Source organism: Felis catus, chromosome B1 (genome assembly GCF_018350175.1).
Source record: "Felis catus isolate Fca126 chromosome B1, F.catus_Fca126_mat1.0, whole genome shotgun sequence".
Taxonomy (NCBI): Eukaryota; Metazoa; Chordata; class Mammalia; order Carnivora; family Felidae; genus Felis; species Felis catus.
This window is the reverse complement of record NC_058371.1, coordinates 173,350,907-173,368,384: the sequence shown is the minus strand read 5'-3', so window position 1 is coordinate 173,368,384 and position 17,478 is coordinate 173,350,907. Positions and strand designations below refer to the sequence as shown.

General features: G+C 47.3%; 1 protein-coding gene and 1 long non-coding RNA gene across 8 annotated transcripts in view; both read left to right on the top strand.

Annotated features, from left to right (window-relative positions):
* The window catches only part of TBC1D1 (TBC1 domain family member 1), a 226,575-nt gene extending 225,183 nt beyond the window's left edge, over positions 1-1,392 (top strand). For all 7 annotated transcript variants that reach the window (XM_023253205.2, XM_023253207.2, XM_023253206.2 and 4 more), the window contains one exon: positions 892-1,392. In XM_023253205.2, the coding sequence (XP_023108973.2) occupies positions 892-1,116 (225 nt within the window). In that variant the 3' untranslated portion in view covers positions 1,117-1,392. The remainder of the gene's footprint in view (positions 1-891) is intronic.
* Positions 1,393-5,544: 4,152 nt separating this feature from the next.
* On the top strand, positions 5,545-16,140 carry LOC109499216. Its single transcript, XR_002156431.2, has 2 exons — positions 5,545-8,406; positions 15,861-16,140. It is a non-coding gene; the product is annotated as an uncharacterized LOC109499216 (long non-coding RNA).
* The last annotated feature ends 1,338 nt before the right edge of the window (positions 16,141-17,478 follow it).

The following is a 17,478-nucleotide window of genomic DNA, read 5'->3' as shown; positions in this document are numbered from 1 at the left end:
CGGCAGGATGTAGCTGTGAGCTGAGGGGTGGGCCGGGAAGGCCTCGGGGACGGCAGCAGGTGAAGGCCGGACTTCCTGTGGTTTTCTCAGGAAGCCCCTCAGTGCCGGAGAAGCCGGCCCTGCTGGACTGGGAAGAGGAGGGACAGTAGTTAGAAGCACCTGGGAAGTTCTGCCTCGCTGACACTGGGTGCCAGGTGCCGAGGATGCAGACTGGGTGCGAGTGAGGACACCGCTGATCTTGGTGGTGCTGACCGGTCAGTGAGACCTTGTAACAGATGCTCGGACCTTCTGAGCGCTCCGCACGTGTTCTGGGGGAAATGCCCGTGTTCCTGGATGTGCTGGTGTCTGGTTCCTGTCAGGAAGACAGGGTTTTGGATTCAAGGACTGGTGCTGCTGGGGCCTTCACATGGAAACCGTTTGATCATCAGGGTGAAATCGGTCTACGTATGAGTATGTGTATCCGTACAAATAGGCCAGGCCGTGCTGCAGTAATAAAGAAAGCTCGACATCTCAGTGGCTTGGCACAGCAGGAGTCTTTTTGTCCCCGAAACTCCACCTCTTGTTCACGAAGCGTTCTTTGCCCATATCAGACCGTCTTCCCTATCATCAGTGATGGGGATCAGGCTCCCTTTGCGCCGTGAAGCCACCGTCTCAGAGTCACCACAGCAGGGGAAGAAAATGCTGGAGGCTCGCAGAGTGGCCCAGGCTTCCTGCAAGGGGACCTGGGAAATGTAGTTTTCCTGTGTGCCCAGAAGAACTGATGACAAACACATAGACTTATCTCTGTCCAAATAGGCCTCTGAGGTGTCCCCAAGGCCAGACAGCAGAGCATTCGGTGGATCCCCTCATGTTATCACTGGACAGTCCACATTCTGTTCTTCTGTTCCCCAGGTGGCAAACAGTAGGATCCAGAGCCTGGAGGCCACCGTTGAGAAGCTTCTGAGCAGCGAAAGCAAGCTGAAGCAGGCCACCCTCGCCCTGGAGCTGGAGCGGGCCGCCCTGCTGCAGGTGGTGGGGGAGCTTCGGAGGCAGACGGCCACAGAGCCAAGCGGCCCGGAGCCTGACCTCACATGGCCCGGGCCCACTGGGACTGACCGCACAGGAGACGGCTCCTGAGGAGACACTGTGGCCCTGCCCCAACACTGTCCAGGCCTTAACTGAGAGGGACAGAAGATGCTGGAGGGAGAGAACGAGGCACGACGCGTGCTTCTCAGGGAGGAGACTGGCTTGCCAGCCTGCAGACTGGCCTGAACTAAAACTTGCAAGTCATGGGGATGGATGTCCCGGTGTTTCTGTTGTCGTTTAGGTTGTATTTCGTCCTTCTCCAGTCCTGATTACTGTACCCGGTAGGTTTAGATGGCATGGATGTGAATAAATGCACCTTTCTGTTTCTGTGTTGTTTCCTCTTTCAGTATCACTGTGCTTGCAGAGAGCATTTAGTGCTGTGAAGTTCACGAGCCGGAAGGAAGGGCTGGAGAGGAGTCCTCTGACACAGATGTGGGCCCGTCGCTCTTCCACAGCAGGTTCGTGGGCCTGCAGCCTCCACGTCACCGGCGGGCTGTGTGGCTCGCCCTTGTCTGTCCTGGCTATGGAAGCCCCAGATAACCATTAGGACATCTTGAATTTATCACTGTCCTTGGTATTTAATGAAGTTTGCCTTTTAAAAAAATTTGTTTTCACTTTTTGCTTCGTTCTTAAGTATCAAGTCACTATAGATAAATGTTTTATGGGCAGATCACCAGTTTTTAGGCTCAAACCAAGTGTTACTAGCGAGCGGCCTGCATTTGTAGACTCTGAGATGTTTATTTCTTTGCGGGTTTTCATCGCCATTTATAGCCGTGTATTTATTTTTGCTGTTGTATGATACAGTGCAGCTGTGTGTCCCTCTGAGTCTCCACCCTTGGGAATCGTATACCCTGCAGGAGTAGCTGGGCACGTCGGGATTTTCATGGGTGCCAGAGATTCTGGGACTTTCAAAAAAGCAATCAGCCCAAAATTGTAATCAAATACATGGCAGCTGAGAGAAGTTTTCCAGAGGTAGGAGGTGTGTTTTTTTAATTTTTTTTGTTTAATGTTTTCATTTATTTTTGAGACAGAGCATGAGCAGGGGAGGGGCAGAGAGAGAGGGAGACACAGAACCTGGACGCTTAACTGACTGAGCCACCCAGGCACCCCAGAGGTGTGTTTTGAATGTAACTCACAGTCCCTTCCCTCGGGATGATGAGGGCCCTGTGCCTTCAACAAGCAGAGACCGCTCACGGTTGGCATGGCTTCATCTGGTCACCGTGCGAGGCCTCTTCACAAGCGCTCTCAGAACGGGCTGTCAGGTGAGAGAGGAGCTCTGTGGACACATTATCCCTTTGGGAGGGCAGGGTCACTCTGGTCTTTGGCATCGTAGCCCTTCTACCCCTTCTAGTCCACAGAGGCTTCTAGTGACTCTCTCAGTGGTAGGCGTCTCTTTAAGCCTGAGGTGAAAGGAAGGATTTTCATATTGGAGATCATCGTAGATCTCCCCAGACATCTCAAAGGGTGACAAACATGCTGTCCCCAGTGCCTAACAGTTGGCTGACACTGGGGACTGTCCTGTTCCCGTATCAAGGGATAGCAGTTCTCCTCACAAACCAAGATGACCAGCCCAGGAGCCTCTGTCCCAAGTCATTCCACCAGATAGAACTTCGAGGAGTTAACATTTGAGGGCTTCTTTCCACATATTTTATTGTTCAAATATTTAATAATGTTGAATTTTGGACGTCTTATTCCTCAAAAACATGGACTCTGCATTCAATAAAAAACAAGACAACAATAAATCCATGCCCACGCTTTGTCTGTTTTATTTGTAAACTTTGGATTTTTGCTTTTCAGCCTGGGCGAAAAAATGCCTGGTGAGCACCAGTGGGTCAAAGTGGGAATGATCACCTAACCGGAAGTGAAATCATTTGAGGTTTTGGTATTGGCCTCTTTTGTTTTCCAGTATTGTGAACCAAGTGCTCGTTATATTGTAGCACCTCTACACCAGCGTGAGTAGTAACAGGAACAGGAATGAGTTGCAGGTGCCAGCCAGTGCTGTTGTGAGATTGCACTGGGCAGACAGAACACAGGCCTGTGGATACAGATTGGACAGAGTCTCAGCCAGAAACATCTGCAGAGCCAATTCACGTTACCGCGTGAGGATTTGTGGAAGCAAATTCTTAAACCAAGTAAATGTCATGTTCTGTTTTTCCCCAACACCCAGCTAGATGCTTACATGTGTGTACTTGAAGGTTGTCTTTCTTTTGATGCCATTTATGTTCTCTTGGACTTGGGGCATCGTGAGCCCTCAGAAACACACGATTTATAGAGCACTCAGTCTCAGGTGGCTCTTAGGAGTTACATATGGTTAGAAAAACAGTGTCCGTCGTTCGGTTTGGTTGGTGAATCAGGAAAGAAGAGTTGCCCCAAGCTCCATGGGCTACAGGATCGTTACAGGAATCCCACCAAACACTGCTGTGTGCGGAGCTGGAGAAAAGAAGGTGCAGAGGGAGGTACTTGAATCAGGGGGGTCACCAGTTGGTCCATCTGAGAAAAGCAACACGCACTCGGGTGTCAGACTGGGCCTGGCCAAGGTGGCACGCGGGAGCTCTCTGGGGCTCTCTTCTGCCACACGAGGAATGGCTGTATCTGCAGGCAGGTGTCTAGTATGGGCCTGGGGCCACTCTAGGTCAACACCCAAGGTCAACACTTGAGAAGCAGAGGTGGAGCAGAAGACTGCCAGGCACCCCTGTGTCTGTCTGTCACTTTTAACTATGATGACCTTCAGAGAAAAATGGCCCTCGCTTCACTTCTGCCTTCCAGATCTCACACATGCATGCCTTTAAGCCGTGTCTGACTTAGAACCACTAGGGAAGGGGGCCCTGGAAAAGGTAGCTCGGGCTTAACCAAGTTGACCTGGTATAAACTGCCACAGTTAATTGTGGAATCCACCTGATTCGAAAGATCGCATGTATGTGTGGGCATTTTACAAAGGCCCTCCATCCAAGTATCTATGATTAGTGATCCATAGAGTTCAGATTCATAGGTTGATTGTGACTGTGGAAGTCACTGGTGGTGTCATCTCGGGAGACTAAAAAGTACAGCAGACCACTGCTGGCATCCGGGACGGCCACCCCCTTCATCTGCTGGCCTCTGTCAAGTGTTACCAAATGGTCCTACGGATTAAGATCCAGAAAGTCTGTGTGGTATAAAATAATTTACAGGCCACATTGTCTGCCACTGACACTGCTGTAAAGGTTTGGAATAGCTCAAAATAATCTTGGCCTGAGAAAGCCAGAGGGAAGCTTCTACTTCATACTAGAAAACCACTTTTCACCTCATAGAGGAAAAAACTACGTGAGGTGAAGAGAGGTTTTCAAAATCACCTCATTGTCAGCTGCAGGATCAGAATGGATCCCCAGTCTCCTGACTGCTTCATAGTCAACACCTTTAATTCCAGTGGTTTCTGGGAATCGTTTCTGGTGACATCAAGCAAGAGCCGGAGCCGCAAAGATCTTCATTTTCTTTTCTTTTTTTTTTTTTTTTTTTTAATGTTTGTATATTTTTGAGACAGAGACACAGCATGAGCAGAGAAGGGGCAGAGAGAGAGGGAGACAGAATGTGAAGCAGGCTCCAGGCTCTGAGCTGTCAGCACAGAGCCCGACGCAGGGCTCGAACTCACGAACTGTGAGATCATGACCTGAGCCGAAGTCGGACGCTTAACCGACTGAGCCACCCAGGCGCCCCAGATCTGCTTCATTTTCACGAGGATGATCTGTATTAGTTAGGAGCCCAAATCAGGTTCTCTCCTAAGATGCAGGGTCTTCAGGGGGCCTTGATTTTTCATGAGTTAAAACCAAGGGGGTTGGGTGAGGGGAGTTCTCCAGCTCACTCCTGTCTGTGGGCTTGTAGGCTGAGGAATCCTCCTTCACCAGCGTCTAAGAGTGTTTGCTCCCAATAGTCATTTCTTTTTTATCTTCAGACTTTTGAAAAACCTTGCATTGTAACGTTTTTAAAACAACAGAGAATTGCCTTTGGTTTTATAGAAGTGAAACTTACCAGTTATGTAAAGGGTTTCACTGCCATCTTTGGAAAGGATTAGAACAATTAGGGAATTGGAAGAGCTGTGGAACGGCCACAAGGGACTGTTCTTTGGACAATTTGAAACTGGTAACAAAAGATGAATATCCTTGGTCTCCAGACTGCATACTATCTGCCTGTATATCTCTAAACTGAGTAACCAACTATGTTGGTTGTAAACCCTTACTGGGAAAGTTTGAATTTACACCACTATATGCATAGTAAAACATTTTGTATGTTAGAAAGTTTTATAATAAAATAGAAATTTTTTTTAATTTTTTTTTCAACGTTTATTTATTTTGGGGACAGAGAGAGACAGAGCACGAACGGGGGAGGGGCAGAGAGAGAGGGAGACACAGAATCGGAAACAGGCTCCAGGCTCTGAGCCATCAGCCCAGAGCCTGACGCGGGGCTCGAACTCACGGACCGCGAGATCGTGACCTGGCTGAAGTCGGACGCTTAACCGACTGCGCCACCCAGGCGCCCCATAAAATAGAAATTTTAAATGAGGTGAAACAAAATAGTTTAAAAATATTAATGATTAAGATGTTGATATCCAGTGTTTCTAAGGAAAGCAATGAACACCTGGTCATTTCAAATATGGCTTTAAGATTGTGATTCAGTAATGCAGTAATGTTAGCTTCCAAGTTCAGCCCACTTTGTTGGTTTTATTATTATTTTTTTTTATGTTTATTTTTTGAGAGACAGCACACACAAGCAGGGGAAGGGCAGAGAGAGGGGGAGAGAAGATCTGAAGCAGGCTCTGCACTGAAGCAGAGAGCCCAACACGAGGCTCAAACTCACGAACCGTGAGATCATGACCTGAGCCTAAATTGGACGCTTAACTGACTGAGCCACCCGGGCGCCCCTGGTTGTCGGTTTTAATGCAGTGTCGAGGGTGGAAAAAAGATGGCTTCCAAATTCTAAGTGGAGGAAGGGCACTGCTGGTCACATTAAGTCATGATGCTCGTTAATTCACTTTTATTCACCGATTATGCAAAGGTGTTTGTTGAAATCCGGCTAGTAAATTTCCATTCCATCTTCTCTCATGGCAGACTAATGCAAACTAATTGAAACATGTTACAAATTTTATGTTTTTTAACCAAGGACTTTAAAGCACTCAAACTCTTCACTTGGAAAGTTTTGAGCAAGTTATAAAAGCATCTCCAAGACTGTTTGAGCAACGTTTACATGGTTCTTGGCCAAGAGCTGACCTAAGCCCGGCAACACTTCCAAACATCCTTTTCTGAAAGGCCCTTTCCACAGGACTTGTCTGTAGTCTTGCCTTGGTTCCCCCACTTGGAGCCCACTGCCCTCAGTAATGGTGCAAGGGTGGAGTAGGTTCTGGTGTGCAACTCTGTAGCTAGCTGCCTGCTCTCCTGCCTGCTGCCTGCTGTAGACACATGGTCTCACTGCCCGCCCCTTTCCCGCAGCCCCTCGGGATCCCAGAGGTTGTGGAGGGGAGCAGAGAGGAGCTGAATGGCGAGCATTAAAAATAGCGCCAGTGACTCACCGCACTTTATTGCCGCAGTGCCCTTTCCTCAGAACCACCAAGATAGCCTGGACAATCTGACAGGGTGAGGGGGAACAACTTTCTGACAATCTTTCGCCCGGTCGGATTCCTCTGCTTTTCCTCACCCTTCTGGCTATTTCCTTCTGCCACTGTCTTTGTCTTATTCCATATTTAGATCTATGTTGACCAATTTCTGTGTTGACCGACTTTGGGTGTCTTCTTCCCGCTCCCGTTGACATCTCTTATTCCTAAAACCCTGTGTTTCTCATTTCTTCCAACTATTGGAGAAGCTGACTCTGATTACTGTTCAACTCTGGCTTTGGCTCTCAGCACCCTCCAGGATGACATCCCGAGGCGCCATCTTGAGGAATCTGCAGATGATGACGTAGCATATGAGGGAAGTAGAGGCAAGCTTGCTTGAGGTGGGGGTGGGGGGGTCTGTTTAATGTCATCAAATGTCTGCCCACCTTAGGTCTTCCTGTACTTGCTACCAAGGATATGACATGATCCATTTTCCTTCCTTTGAGGTACATGGCAGTCAACTTTATTGCTAAGTTTCATATGCTCCAATCATCTAAATGGCTTGGTTATTAGAAAGGACAAAAGGAACTTTTTCACTCGGGATCCTTCTCTTTTCCCCCATATGCTTCTGTGATCATTCCCAGGATCACTTTCATCTGCTGTCTTCCCACAGTGAAGACAATTGGACCGGCCTGCCTCTCAGGCCCCACCTCTGCAACCCTGATACCTCCCTTGCTTGCCTACCTTCACTCTTCCCAGCAAATGGTTGTGGTTTCCCCTCCTATGGTCACTCTGATTAAGGTCCTGGGACGACAAGGTAAGTGTCTGCCATCACTGAGCTTTTGTTTAGCTGGGGAGATAGGTAATTAAAATAAATAAAAATCGATTACGGCGTGGCAGCTGCCCACATAGAGTGGTCAGAGTAGGCTCCGCTGAGGAGCTGGTATTCAAGGTGAGATCTAGAGGGTCCGAAAAGGACGGAGCTGAGGAGCAGGTGGGTGAGAGTGTTCTGGGCAGCTTGATGTTAGAAGATGGAAGAGTACTTTCCAAACGATACAGAATTCTCTCCTAACCTTGCATCTTGTACCAAGAGATCTCTTTCTTAAAATCCCAACACACTTTTTTTTTTTTAAGTTTATTTATTTTGAGAGAGAGTACAAATGTGTACAGGTACACCCACATGCATGGGGGAAGGGCAAAGAGAGAGGGAGGAAGAGAGAGAGAGAATCCCAAGCAGGCTTCACGCTGTCAGTGCAGAGCCTCATGCAGGGTTTGACTGAACCCACAGACCATGAGGTCATGACCTGAGCAGAAACCAAGTTGGACGCTTAACCGACTGAGCCACCCAGGTGCCCCCCAACACCCTTTGAATACCACCTCTTTTTCAGATGGCAAGGAAATACCAATATTTTTCAAGATAAAAATCCCATTACTCTGTAGTCCCATAAAGATAAATGATAAAATATTGGTCCCATCCACTGGCTGTTTCAAGTGCCCCAGGGGGATCTGCTATTCTTGACTTTGCATTGAGCTACAAGGAGGAATGAATTGGTGAAATGGCATCGCGATGGACGCCTACCTGACAGAGTGACCTCTTTATTTCAGTTCGTGCTCATCTCATTGCAGATCTCACAGCCTGTGGACACGGCCATATTGGCTTCATGCCGGGATGATCAGCAAGGGGAAACTCGTGGGGAGAAGACACTCCTTAGAGTCAGGTGTGATTTCATGGCATGAAAGCCCCAAAGGGAAGGTGAATCAAGAGGCTGTGGAACTCTCCAAAGGTAAATCCTGACTGCCCACATCACATTCCGGGGTACTGAGGAAATGTGAGCAAAGAATTGCTCAATTGCAATATTCTCTCGGAACGAGTGGAGGATGGTGGATGAAGTGCTGGAAACAGGAATGCAGAAATCTTTGTAGAATTCTAAAAGTAGCCATAATACCCTCTCCCCTTTTTTTTTTAAGAAGGGAGGAAGCGGATGGTGTAAATTATGGTTTGTTGAGACCTGCGAAGCTCTTGTCTGCCTGAATCATGAGATTATTCTTGCAGACCTTCCTTTAATCCTCAGTGTCTTCTTTAAAGAGCCCCAGGGCTTCTCAGGTTTGTCCCCTGAGCACTGTTTGTGTGTAATCCATTGTCAGCTGTGCGACTGAGCATCACATTGACATTTCCAGCACACTCAAAGCCAAATCGGTGACCCTCCCGTTAGCAAATGTGCAAGCATTTTGTTCTGACCCGTGACTCATTTTTGACCCTTTACTCCAGTCTTACTTTACTCCAGTTATTTCATGCTTTCTCATATTGCTAATATCTTTGTAAGTCATTGTAAAGCGTTTGAGGAACAAGATGGAGCCTGGAAAATATAAATAGAAACAACATGTAGCGGTTAAGAGTACAGGCCCCAGAGTCAGCTGGAATCCAACCCCCCTTCCATATCTGTAAACTAGAAACAATAATAGCTATCTTGTAGGATTATTTGAATATTTATGAAGAATACTGAGCACTGTCACTGAGACAAAGTTAAGCAATACATATGTAGCTATCATTCCCTTACGATTATATAACTAAATGGATCCAATCCTGCGAGCTTGAAATTGACCCCAGCCAAAATTCCTCATCAGATTGTAAACATATTTAAAAGATGATCTTTAAAATTAGTATGATTCCCTAAGACCATGTCATACTAGGCCAATATAATTTTGTGTATTTTTTTAAATTGTGATGACTGACTATAAGAGGGAAAGCTGTAGGAAAACATACCTTGATACCAGCAAAGCTTTTAACATCTCACAATAGCTTAAATAAGTTAAAGCTTATTTAACTTATTAAAGCTTAAATAACTTAAAGTTACATGGACAGAGGACAGTTCAATTAGGTTGATTCAACCCATTAAACCAGTAAGACCTCTAGATGGTCGTTCTCAGCCCTGGTTACACTTTGGAGATTTTTTTTTTTTTTTTCTTTTTCAAGTACCGGTGCCTGTGGGTACTCCAGGTTGACAAACTCAGCCTCTCTGAGGTGGGGCATGGGCATTGTGTTTTGTTTTGTTTTTGCTTTTTAAGCTCCCCTCTGATTTTAAAGTTTAACCAAAATTGAGAACTACTGCTGTGATTATATGGCTTGAAGGGAGACTAAAAGCCAAGGGTTTAATCACCCTATCTGGATTTTGTCCTTAGCCTGCCCGGTCCACATTTGTCTCAGTGACCTACAGAAGGACCAAGGGGGCATAACCTGTCAGATGCATGGATGCCACAAAGCAAATGCAGTGAATGACATGACAGACTCTCATTGATGTTGACAAGCTGGACCCATGACCTGATTTGAGCAAAATGCACTTTTAAACGTCAGGTTCTAAGTTCATGTGCAGGGCAGTGGGTCCCAGAGCGTAATCCCCAGACCAATAGCATCGGTGTCATCCGACAACTTGTTAAAAATGTAAATTCTCAGGCTCTACCCCAATCTACTAATTTAGAAACTGTAGAGGGTGGAGCTGGCAGTCTTTTTGGAAATCTTTCTGGGGAATTCTGATGCCTGCTAAAGCTTGAGAACCACTTGTGTCGGGGGAGAAAATCTCAATGGACCAAGTGGGAGACACCTGTGGTTGAAACAAGGCTGCGAAGAGAGTCTCTTTTTTTCTTAGTGATCTATTGTCTCTTTCTTCGTGGTCTTTTATTCTCACTTGCCAATTGCCATGAAGACCTCCCATACTTTGTGGCTCATGCCACTTGCTTATCTCTTTGTACCTCATTCATGATATAAACTTGTTCGTTGACAATCTAAATAATTCTAGGGACAAATAGAAATGTAGAATATGATGATATATGAGTGTAGAATATGATGATATAATAGCTAAAAGAGAGCAGTCACCATATTGCCGGGCACTATTAGGAGCCCTTTAGGTGAATATTAATTCATTTAATGAGGAAAGACACCGTCAGGATTTGATCTATTGCAACCGTAGAATGATGGCCATTTTTGGTGGGTTAGAGTGGAAGGGTGGGCTCAGTTAACTTCCAGTGTTTCTGCTCGGTCTCTAGCTGTGCTATGTGCCTGAGGAGGTTTTGGGTAAATAGTAAAGAAGATTAAGAATGAACGGATCACCAGGATTTAAAATTTAAACCCCTCTCCCTCATTCCTTCCCCATTCTCTGAAAAAGGGCAGGTGAGGGGGAGAAGAAAAATCTGTCTCAACACATTTGAGGGAATAGAAGAAGGCAAAAAAGTAGGGGGTGGGACCCTGCAAGGCAGACAATTGGCCCTGTTCCAGGGAACATGGACAGACATGCACCTGTCCCAGGCCACGTGGGAATGGGGTGGAGAGGGTGAAAACATGTTTCCAGCAGTGGAACCCAAACACGTCCCCCCTCCTCCAGCTCCTGGAGGACTTGCAGGTTGTTCAGCCACAAGGGGTGGTACAGACCACAGACACCCAGAGTACCTGTGCGGCTTTTTCTTGAGAGAGAATCGCTTAGAGACAGCCAAGAGTTGCCTCAAAGAACTGTCATATCTCAAGGCATATTTCTTAACATAGAAGGAGCAGGCCCATTCCAGCAAGATGCCTGGAATAAATTTTTCTGTGGCCGTGGCCAGACTTTTAACTGTTTCCTAGATTTGGAGGGCTCCAGGAAGCAGCATCCCAAAGTGCTCTGGGGCACACACCATTTTGGATTTTGCTCCTCTGGGAGATTAAAACTCGGTTAGCATGTGTTAAGGATGCTAAGTCTTATAGGAGACGTGATATTGTGATTTATAATAAGAAATACATAGATTTTTTCCTTCATCCGGCTTCCTGGCACAGAACTCCTCAGACCATTGGAACTTCCTGTGTTGGGAGCAATAAAGGTGTCATGTGTTATGTTAATGAGGTGACTTTTGGAAAGCACCTGAGACTGGCTGTTGCCACTGGAGCCAACCATGTGATTAGAGAATTGGAACTTTAGGTCCCACCCCCTGACCTCCTGGGAGGGAAGAGGCCTCCTCCTCAGGTTGGATCAGTCACCAATGGCCAATGATTTCATCAATCATACCTATGAAAAGAAGCCTCTATAAAAACCCTGAAGGACAGGGTTCAGAGAGTTTCTGGGTTGGTGGACACATGGAGATTCTGGAAGAGTGGCATGCCCAGAGAAGATCATGGGAGCTCCACGCCCCCTCCCTACACCTTTCCCATCTCTCCCACCTGGCTGATCCTGATTTATATATAGCCTTTTGTAATAAACCAGTAGTAAGCAAACTAAAACTGGTTTCCTAAGTTCTGTGAGTGGCTCTGGCAAATTAACTGACACCAAGGAGGGGGTCATGAGAACTTTGATCTACAGCCAACAGGTCAGAAGCACAGTGACAACCTGAATGTGTGATGGGCATCTGAAGGAGGATGGAGGAGAGGGGGGGATGGTCTTGTGGGATCGAGCCCTTAATCTATGGGATCTGACACTATTTCCAGGTCGATAGTTCTAAATCAAGTGAATTGTAGGACACCCAGCTGGCGTCTAAGAATTGAAACCTTGTGTCCATTTTTCCAATACGTGGTCCTTCCAAAACATTTCCCCACGTCGTCGCTGTGGTAAAAGCACACAACAGAAACATACAAAATAAAAGCAAAGTCCTCCAAAGTCCCCTCTACTCACGTGCTACAACCTAAGGGTAATCACTCTTACTATTTTATCATTTATTCTTCCAAAAATTAATATGTGTGTCACAGGAAACGTGTATGTGAGTGTTTGTGGAAGCATTTTAGGTTGTAAAAGCCTGAGGGAGAGGGGGGTACGTGCCTCTGTCTTCTAGTGGGTAGAGGACAGAGTCGCGACTAAATGTCCTATAGTATGAAAAACAGCCCTCACGACAAAGAATTATCGACCCAGGGTCAACGCTGCTGATGTTGAGAAACTCTGCTCTAGGGTAGAGTGGTTTTGAAACCTGACTGCATTAGAATCCCCTGGAGGTTTGTTAGAACACAGATTGCTGGGCCCCACCCCCAAAGTTTCTAATTCAGTAGGTCTGGAGTGGGGCCCCACAATTTGCATTTCTATAAGTTTCCAGGGGATGCTGATGTGGCAGGTCTAGGACCACACTTGATGAACCTTGCCCCGGGGACCTTCCGTGTGGGGCCTTCCCCTTGTCCTCATGGACAAGGTGGGCTCACCAGCACCTGCCCTGGGTGCCGCCAGAAGGAAGGGATAAAAGCCCACCCTGTGACTGCCCAACCAAGAAGTAGCAGAAGTAGCAGAAATCATTTCCACTCACAGCCCGTTGGCGAGAACCCCACAGAGAAGCCACACCCAGTTGCATGAGAGACTGGAAGATGTGAGTTCCAGCACACCGTTCATGAGCCCCGAGAAGACAGCCGGGGGGGTGGGGGGCTAAAAGGAGGGAGAGAGGGTGGATGTTGAGGACAGTTTGCTGGAAGGCACGACGCGATCTGCACCCCACCCCAGCTCTCTGTCATCTCCCTTCTCTCCTGTCCCCTCACTTGCTCTTCCCTAGACACACCCAGCTCTCTGCTCTGCGGCCAGCACCCTCCCCGCGTGGCATTTGTGTTCCCTGTTCCCTCTGCCTCGGAAGCTCCTCTCCCAGTCACTTGGCTTGTTCTCTCACTTGGTTCTGGTCCCAGCTCAAATGTTCCTCCTCAGAGTGGCTGGCCCCGGCCACCCCGACGGGTAACCCCCCTCCTCTGCCCCACTTGCCCCTCTGGTCTTTCTCCCCTTACCCCACTTTCCCCTGTCCATGTCGGTGCTGTCAGCAGCATGTTGCATATTTATTTGCTTCTCTCTTTGCCCCTGTCACAGGAAAGCAAGGTTTATGAGGGCAAGGCCTGTCTTCTTCACTTTTATATCCTGGAACAGCTCCTGGCACAGAAGAGGCGCTTAAATCTTTGCTGAACAAGTGAAATCTTCCGTTTTTGATAGGCACTGCCAGATGGCTCTTCAAATAGAGTTTTGGGTTTAAGTTCTAAATTCGCGAGTCGGTTCAACCCTCATTAATGTGGAATATTTTCTTTGGGCTTCTTGTGTCCAATGTTTTTGCAAATCATGGCCCTGAAATATTCATCACTGGTTCCTCTGCCTCACTGGGGCGGCCTCATCAACCCAGGTCCTGGAAGCTACATTTCCCAGCTGGGGTGTGAGCCAGAAGAAACAAAGTGGGCTGGCAGTAAATCTTCCTAACTAGGCAACACTATTTCTCAAAGGAACATGTGATAGTCACACCCATTTAATGTAAGAGTCCAATCAAGGGAGAGGCATTGATTCAGCTGATTTAGCCCCCATCAGAAAAATCGTCCCCTATCTAAACTATCTTGATTTACAAGATTCTTAATGGCCCAAAAGTGCTGTATCAGCTTAAGCTGATCTAAGAAAATAAACATTTCATAACTGTGATAATATAAGTGCCTCCAGACACAGAACAGCTCAGCCCCAATGGATGGTTCTTATAAATAAACCAGGCAATAGCACACTACAGAAATAACCAGAATTTCTGTGACTTCATGGGGAGCCAAATGGAAATGCCCTTGCCAAGTGAATGCTAAAGTCACCTCATAGTCAAAATATGGTCAGACCCTAGATGGGAGCCAGACATTTTGCTCCAACGAGAGCCATTTCTCAAGTGGAAGCTGGTTAACTTGAACCCTCAAAATAGAATTTTTATGCTTTGAGTTTAGGGAAAGGGGATGTACTACAAGAAAATGAGTTCATCTAAGGGGTCTGGTTAAAACCAGACAGAAACAAGACGCCAGCCGCAGGCCCGGAACCAGCTTTGACGCGGTGGCTTATGTGTTGTAGGCCGACAGCCCATGCGTCTGGATTCACCGTGCCCCGCAGCCCAGCAGGGTCCTGTGTGATTACAAGCAGGCCAGGCCCTGGTCCACGAGGCAGAGATTTTCAGCATCGCTGGTTAAAATAAAAACAGCTTCCTGTTGATCAGAAGAGGCCAGTTATCGGAAGAATCTCATTTCCTGAACATTTTAATGTTTGAGATTTTACGGTGATAAGAAGAAAGCAAATTAATTTTCAAGGGTGTGTGCTGTGGCAATTTCTCTGGGAAATTACATTTTCTGGGACAAGGTGTCCATGTGGTCATCTTTGGATGGACATAGAAGTATCCCAGACAAAATCGGGGACACCTCCCCGCCCCCCCCCCCCCACCTTTGCCCACTGGCTCGATTCTGGGACAACTGGTGCCTCTGTGAGGGCTGGGCTGCACTGAGGCCAGGTTGGCCAGAAGAGATCATTTGGTTCAGACTGTCCCCATAATCTTCCCTGCAGCATAGATGGTGATTTTTCTTACTCCCCAGATTCCAGATCCTCTCAGTAACTAGCTTGGCAGTCTACATGATGGGCAGTAACAGAGAGGAGTGAATGCGTCAGAAAACGAGGCCAACCCGAGGCTTGGGAAGGCCCTAGGTGGGTGGGGACCTGTGCAAACCCATGCGTGGTCACCTCTGTGGCTTCAGGACTAGCAGGCACCAGCCACAAAGTCCCATCTTGGTCCCATTCAGAGTCTTCTAGAAGGTTCTAGCATTTTCTGCACAAGGCAAGCACAAGCACCATAATCCTGTGGTTTAATGGGGTGAGCACAGCTGATGCTGGGGCAGCTTCCCCCTCAGGGAGGGCCTTCCTCCATATTCACCGGTAGGATCAGACCTCAGTGAGCTCAGGTCCTCAGAGCACAAAAAGAAATTATTTTTCATCTAACGTGTTTGGAAACTATTCCTCGTACAGAAGCACACAGAGCCTTCAAAGGCCACAGACCTAACACTGTTTCGGACACTTTGGAAGCCAAAGAAGCTTTTCCAGATTTTGAGGCTGTGTGTAAAGGCTGTCACTCTTCCTACAGCTGGTGGTTCAAAGATTCTCCCCTTTCAATCTTTCCTCTTTCGGCTTCTTCCCTCATCAGATCCCTTTATTCCCCAACTGTGACAGCCTGGTCTCAGCCAAAAGCCTCACTCCAGCTGTGAACTTGGAGGGAGGTGCAGAAACCATGTCCTCTGAAAGCAGAAGTCCCGGGGTCCCATTGCCCTCCAGATCTCTGGGGGGCCAGTGGCTTTTATGTTTTGTTCACAGTGTCCATGACCCATCCCCACCCTGACACTAATACCCACACTGTCAGGGGCTCCAGGAGAAGACAGAAGAGAAGCATGACGCTTGGAGCCTTGACGTCCTGTCTCTGATGCCATCTCTGACTGCCGGCTCTCTTGCCAGCCTCCCCACACTGGCATTAACACCCTGCTCTTCTCCAGACGCCATCGAAGACCTGAGCTGGAGACCACGCCAAACAATTCCACGGCAAATCCAGCCGGCACTCTGGGACTGTGCTGTGCGATCCAGGCACCACTGGCCACGTGTGCAGACTGAGCACTTGAAACGTAGCTACTGTGCATGGAGATAAGTATAAAATACACAGCGGACTTCGGGCGCTCAGCATAAAAAGAGAATGTAAAATGTCTCATAATGTTTATATTGATCACATTTTGAAATGATGCTATTTTTTATATACGGGGTTAAATAAAATATATTAAATGAACTTCATCATTTGTTGCTTTTTACTTTTTTTTAAAGCTTTTTTAAAAAAAAAATGTTTATTTAGACAGAGAGAGGGAGAGAAAGAGCATGCTCAAGTAGGGGAGGGACAGAGAGGGAGAGAGAGAATCCCAAGCGGGCTCCATGCTGTCACTACAGAGCCTGATGTGGGGTTTGATCTCATGAACCGTGAGATCATGACCTGAGCCGAAATGAAGAGTCAGATGCTTAACCGACTGACCCACCCAGGCACCTCTCTTCTTTTTCCCTTTTTCTTTCTTTCTTTCTTTCTTTCTTTCTTTTTCTTTCTTTCTTTCTTTCTTTCCTTCCTTCCTTCCTTCCTTCCTTCCTTCCTTCCTTCCTTCCTTCCTTCCTTCCTTCCTTCCTTCCTTCTGTTTCTATCATCTTTTTTCTCTCTCTTCCCTCTTTCTTTTCTTTCTATCATCTTTCTGTCTCTCTATGGTCTTTCTCTCTTTCTTTTTTTCTCTTTCTTATTTCTCTTCCTTCCTTCCTTTCTATCACCTTTCTTTCTCTCTCTTTCTCTCATCTTTCTTTCCCTCTTTTCTTTTTTCTTTTCCTTTCTCTTTTCTTTTCCTTTCCTTTCTTTTCTTTTCTTTCAGTAGGCTTTGTGTCCAGTGCAGAGCCCAATGTGGGGCCTGAACCCTTGGATCAAGACCTGAGCTGAGATCAAGAGTTGAACACTCAACCAACTGAGCCACCCAGGGCCCCCCTGTTTCTTTTACTTTTATTCACATGGCTACTAGAAAACTTAAAATGACCGGCATGGTCTGCATTCCATTCCCACAGGATGACGCCACACTAGAAATTCTGGAAGGAACTCCAGGGTGGTCTGAGGGTCAGGAAAGTTCCTGAATGGGGGAGCGGAGGAGAGGATTTCACCAGAGGAGGAGGAAAGAGCTTTATGTTTGGGGGAGTGGGGGGGGGGGAACTATTCTAACTCCCTAGCAGACCAGTGGGCAGGGGCAGGAGGAAGCCACCTGGATCTCATCAGGTGCCTGTTTCAGGTGACTTGTGTGCTCAGGCCAGCCTTCGGTCACCCACAGCACATGGAACTGGGAAGCTGGGATGTGATCTGTCTCCAAGCCCTTCAGCCCTCCGGGAGGAGAGGGCCCTGAGTTTGCCCTGCAAGTCACTGGTCCAGACAGTGGCTAACACGGAAGCATTTTTGCATCTGGGCGAAAAGTCCAAGAGTGACAGCGGCTGTTTCAGTGCTGCCGCACTTTCCTCAGCCCTGTTTGGTTTTCTCAACAATCCTACTCAGTTGGTTTAATTACTGCCAGCGTTTCCCAAATAAGAGTCGTCCAGGGGTTCCTAACA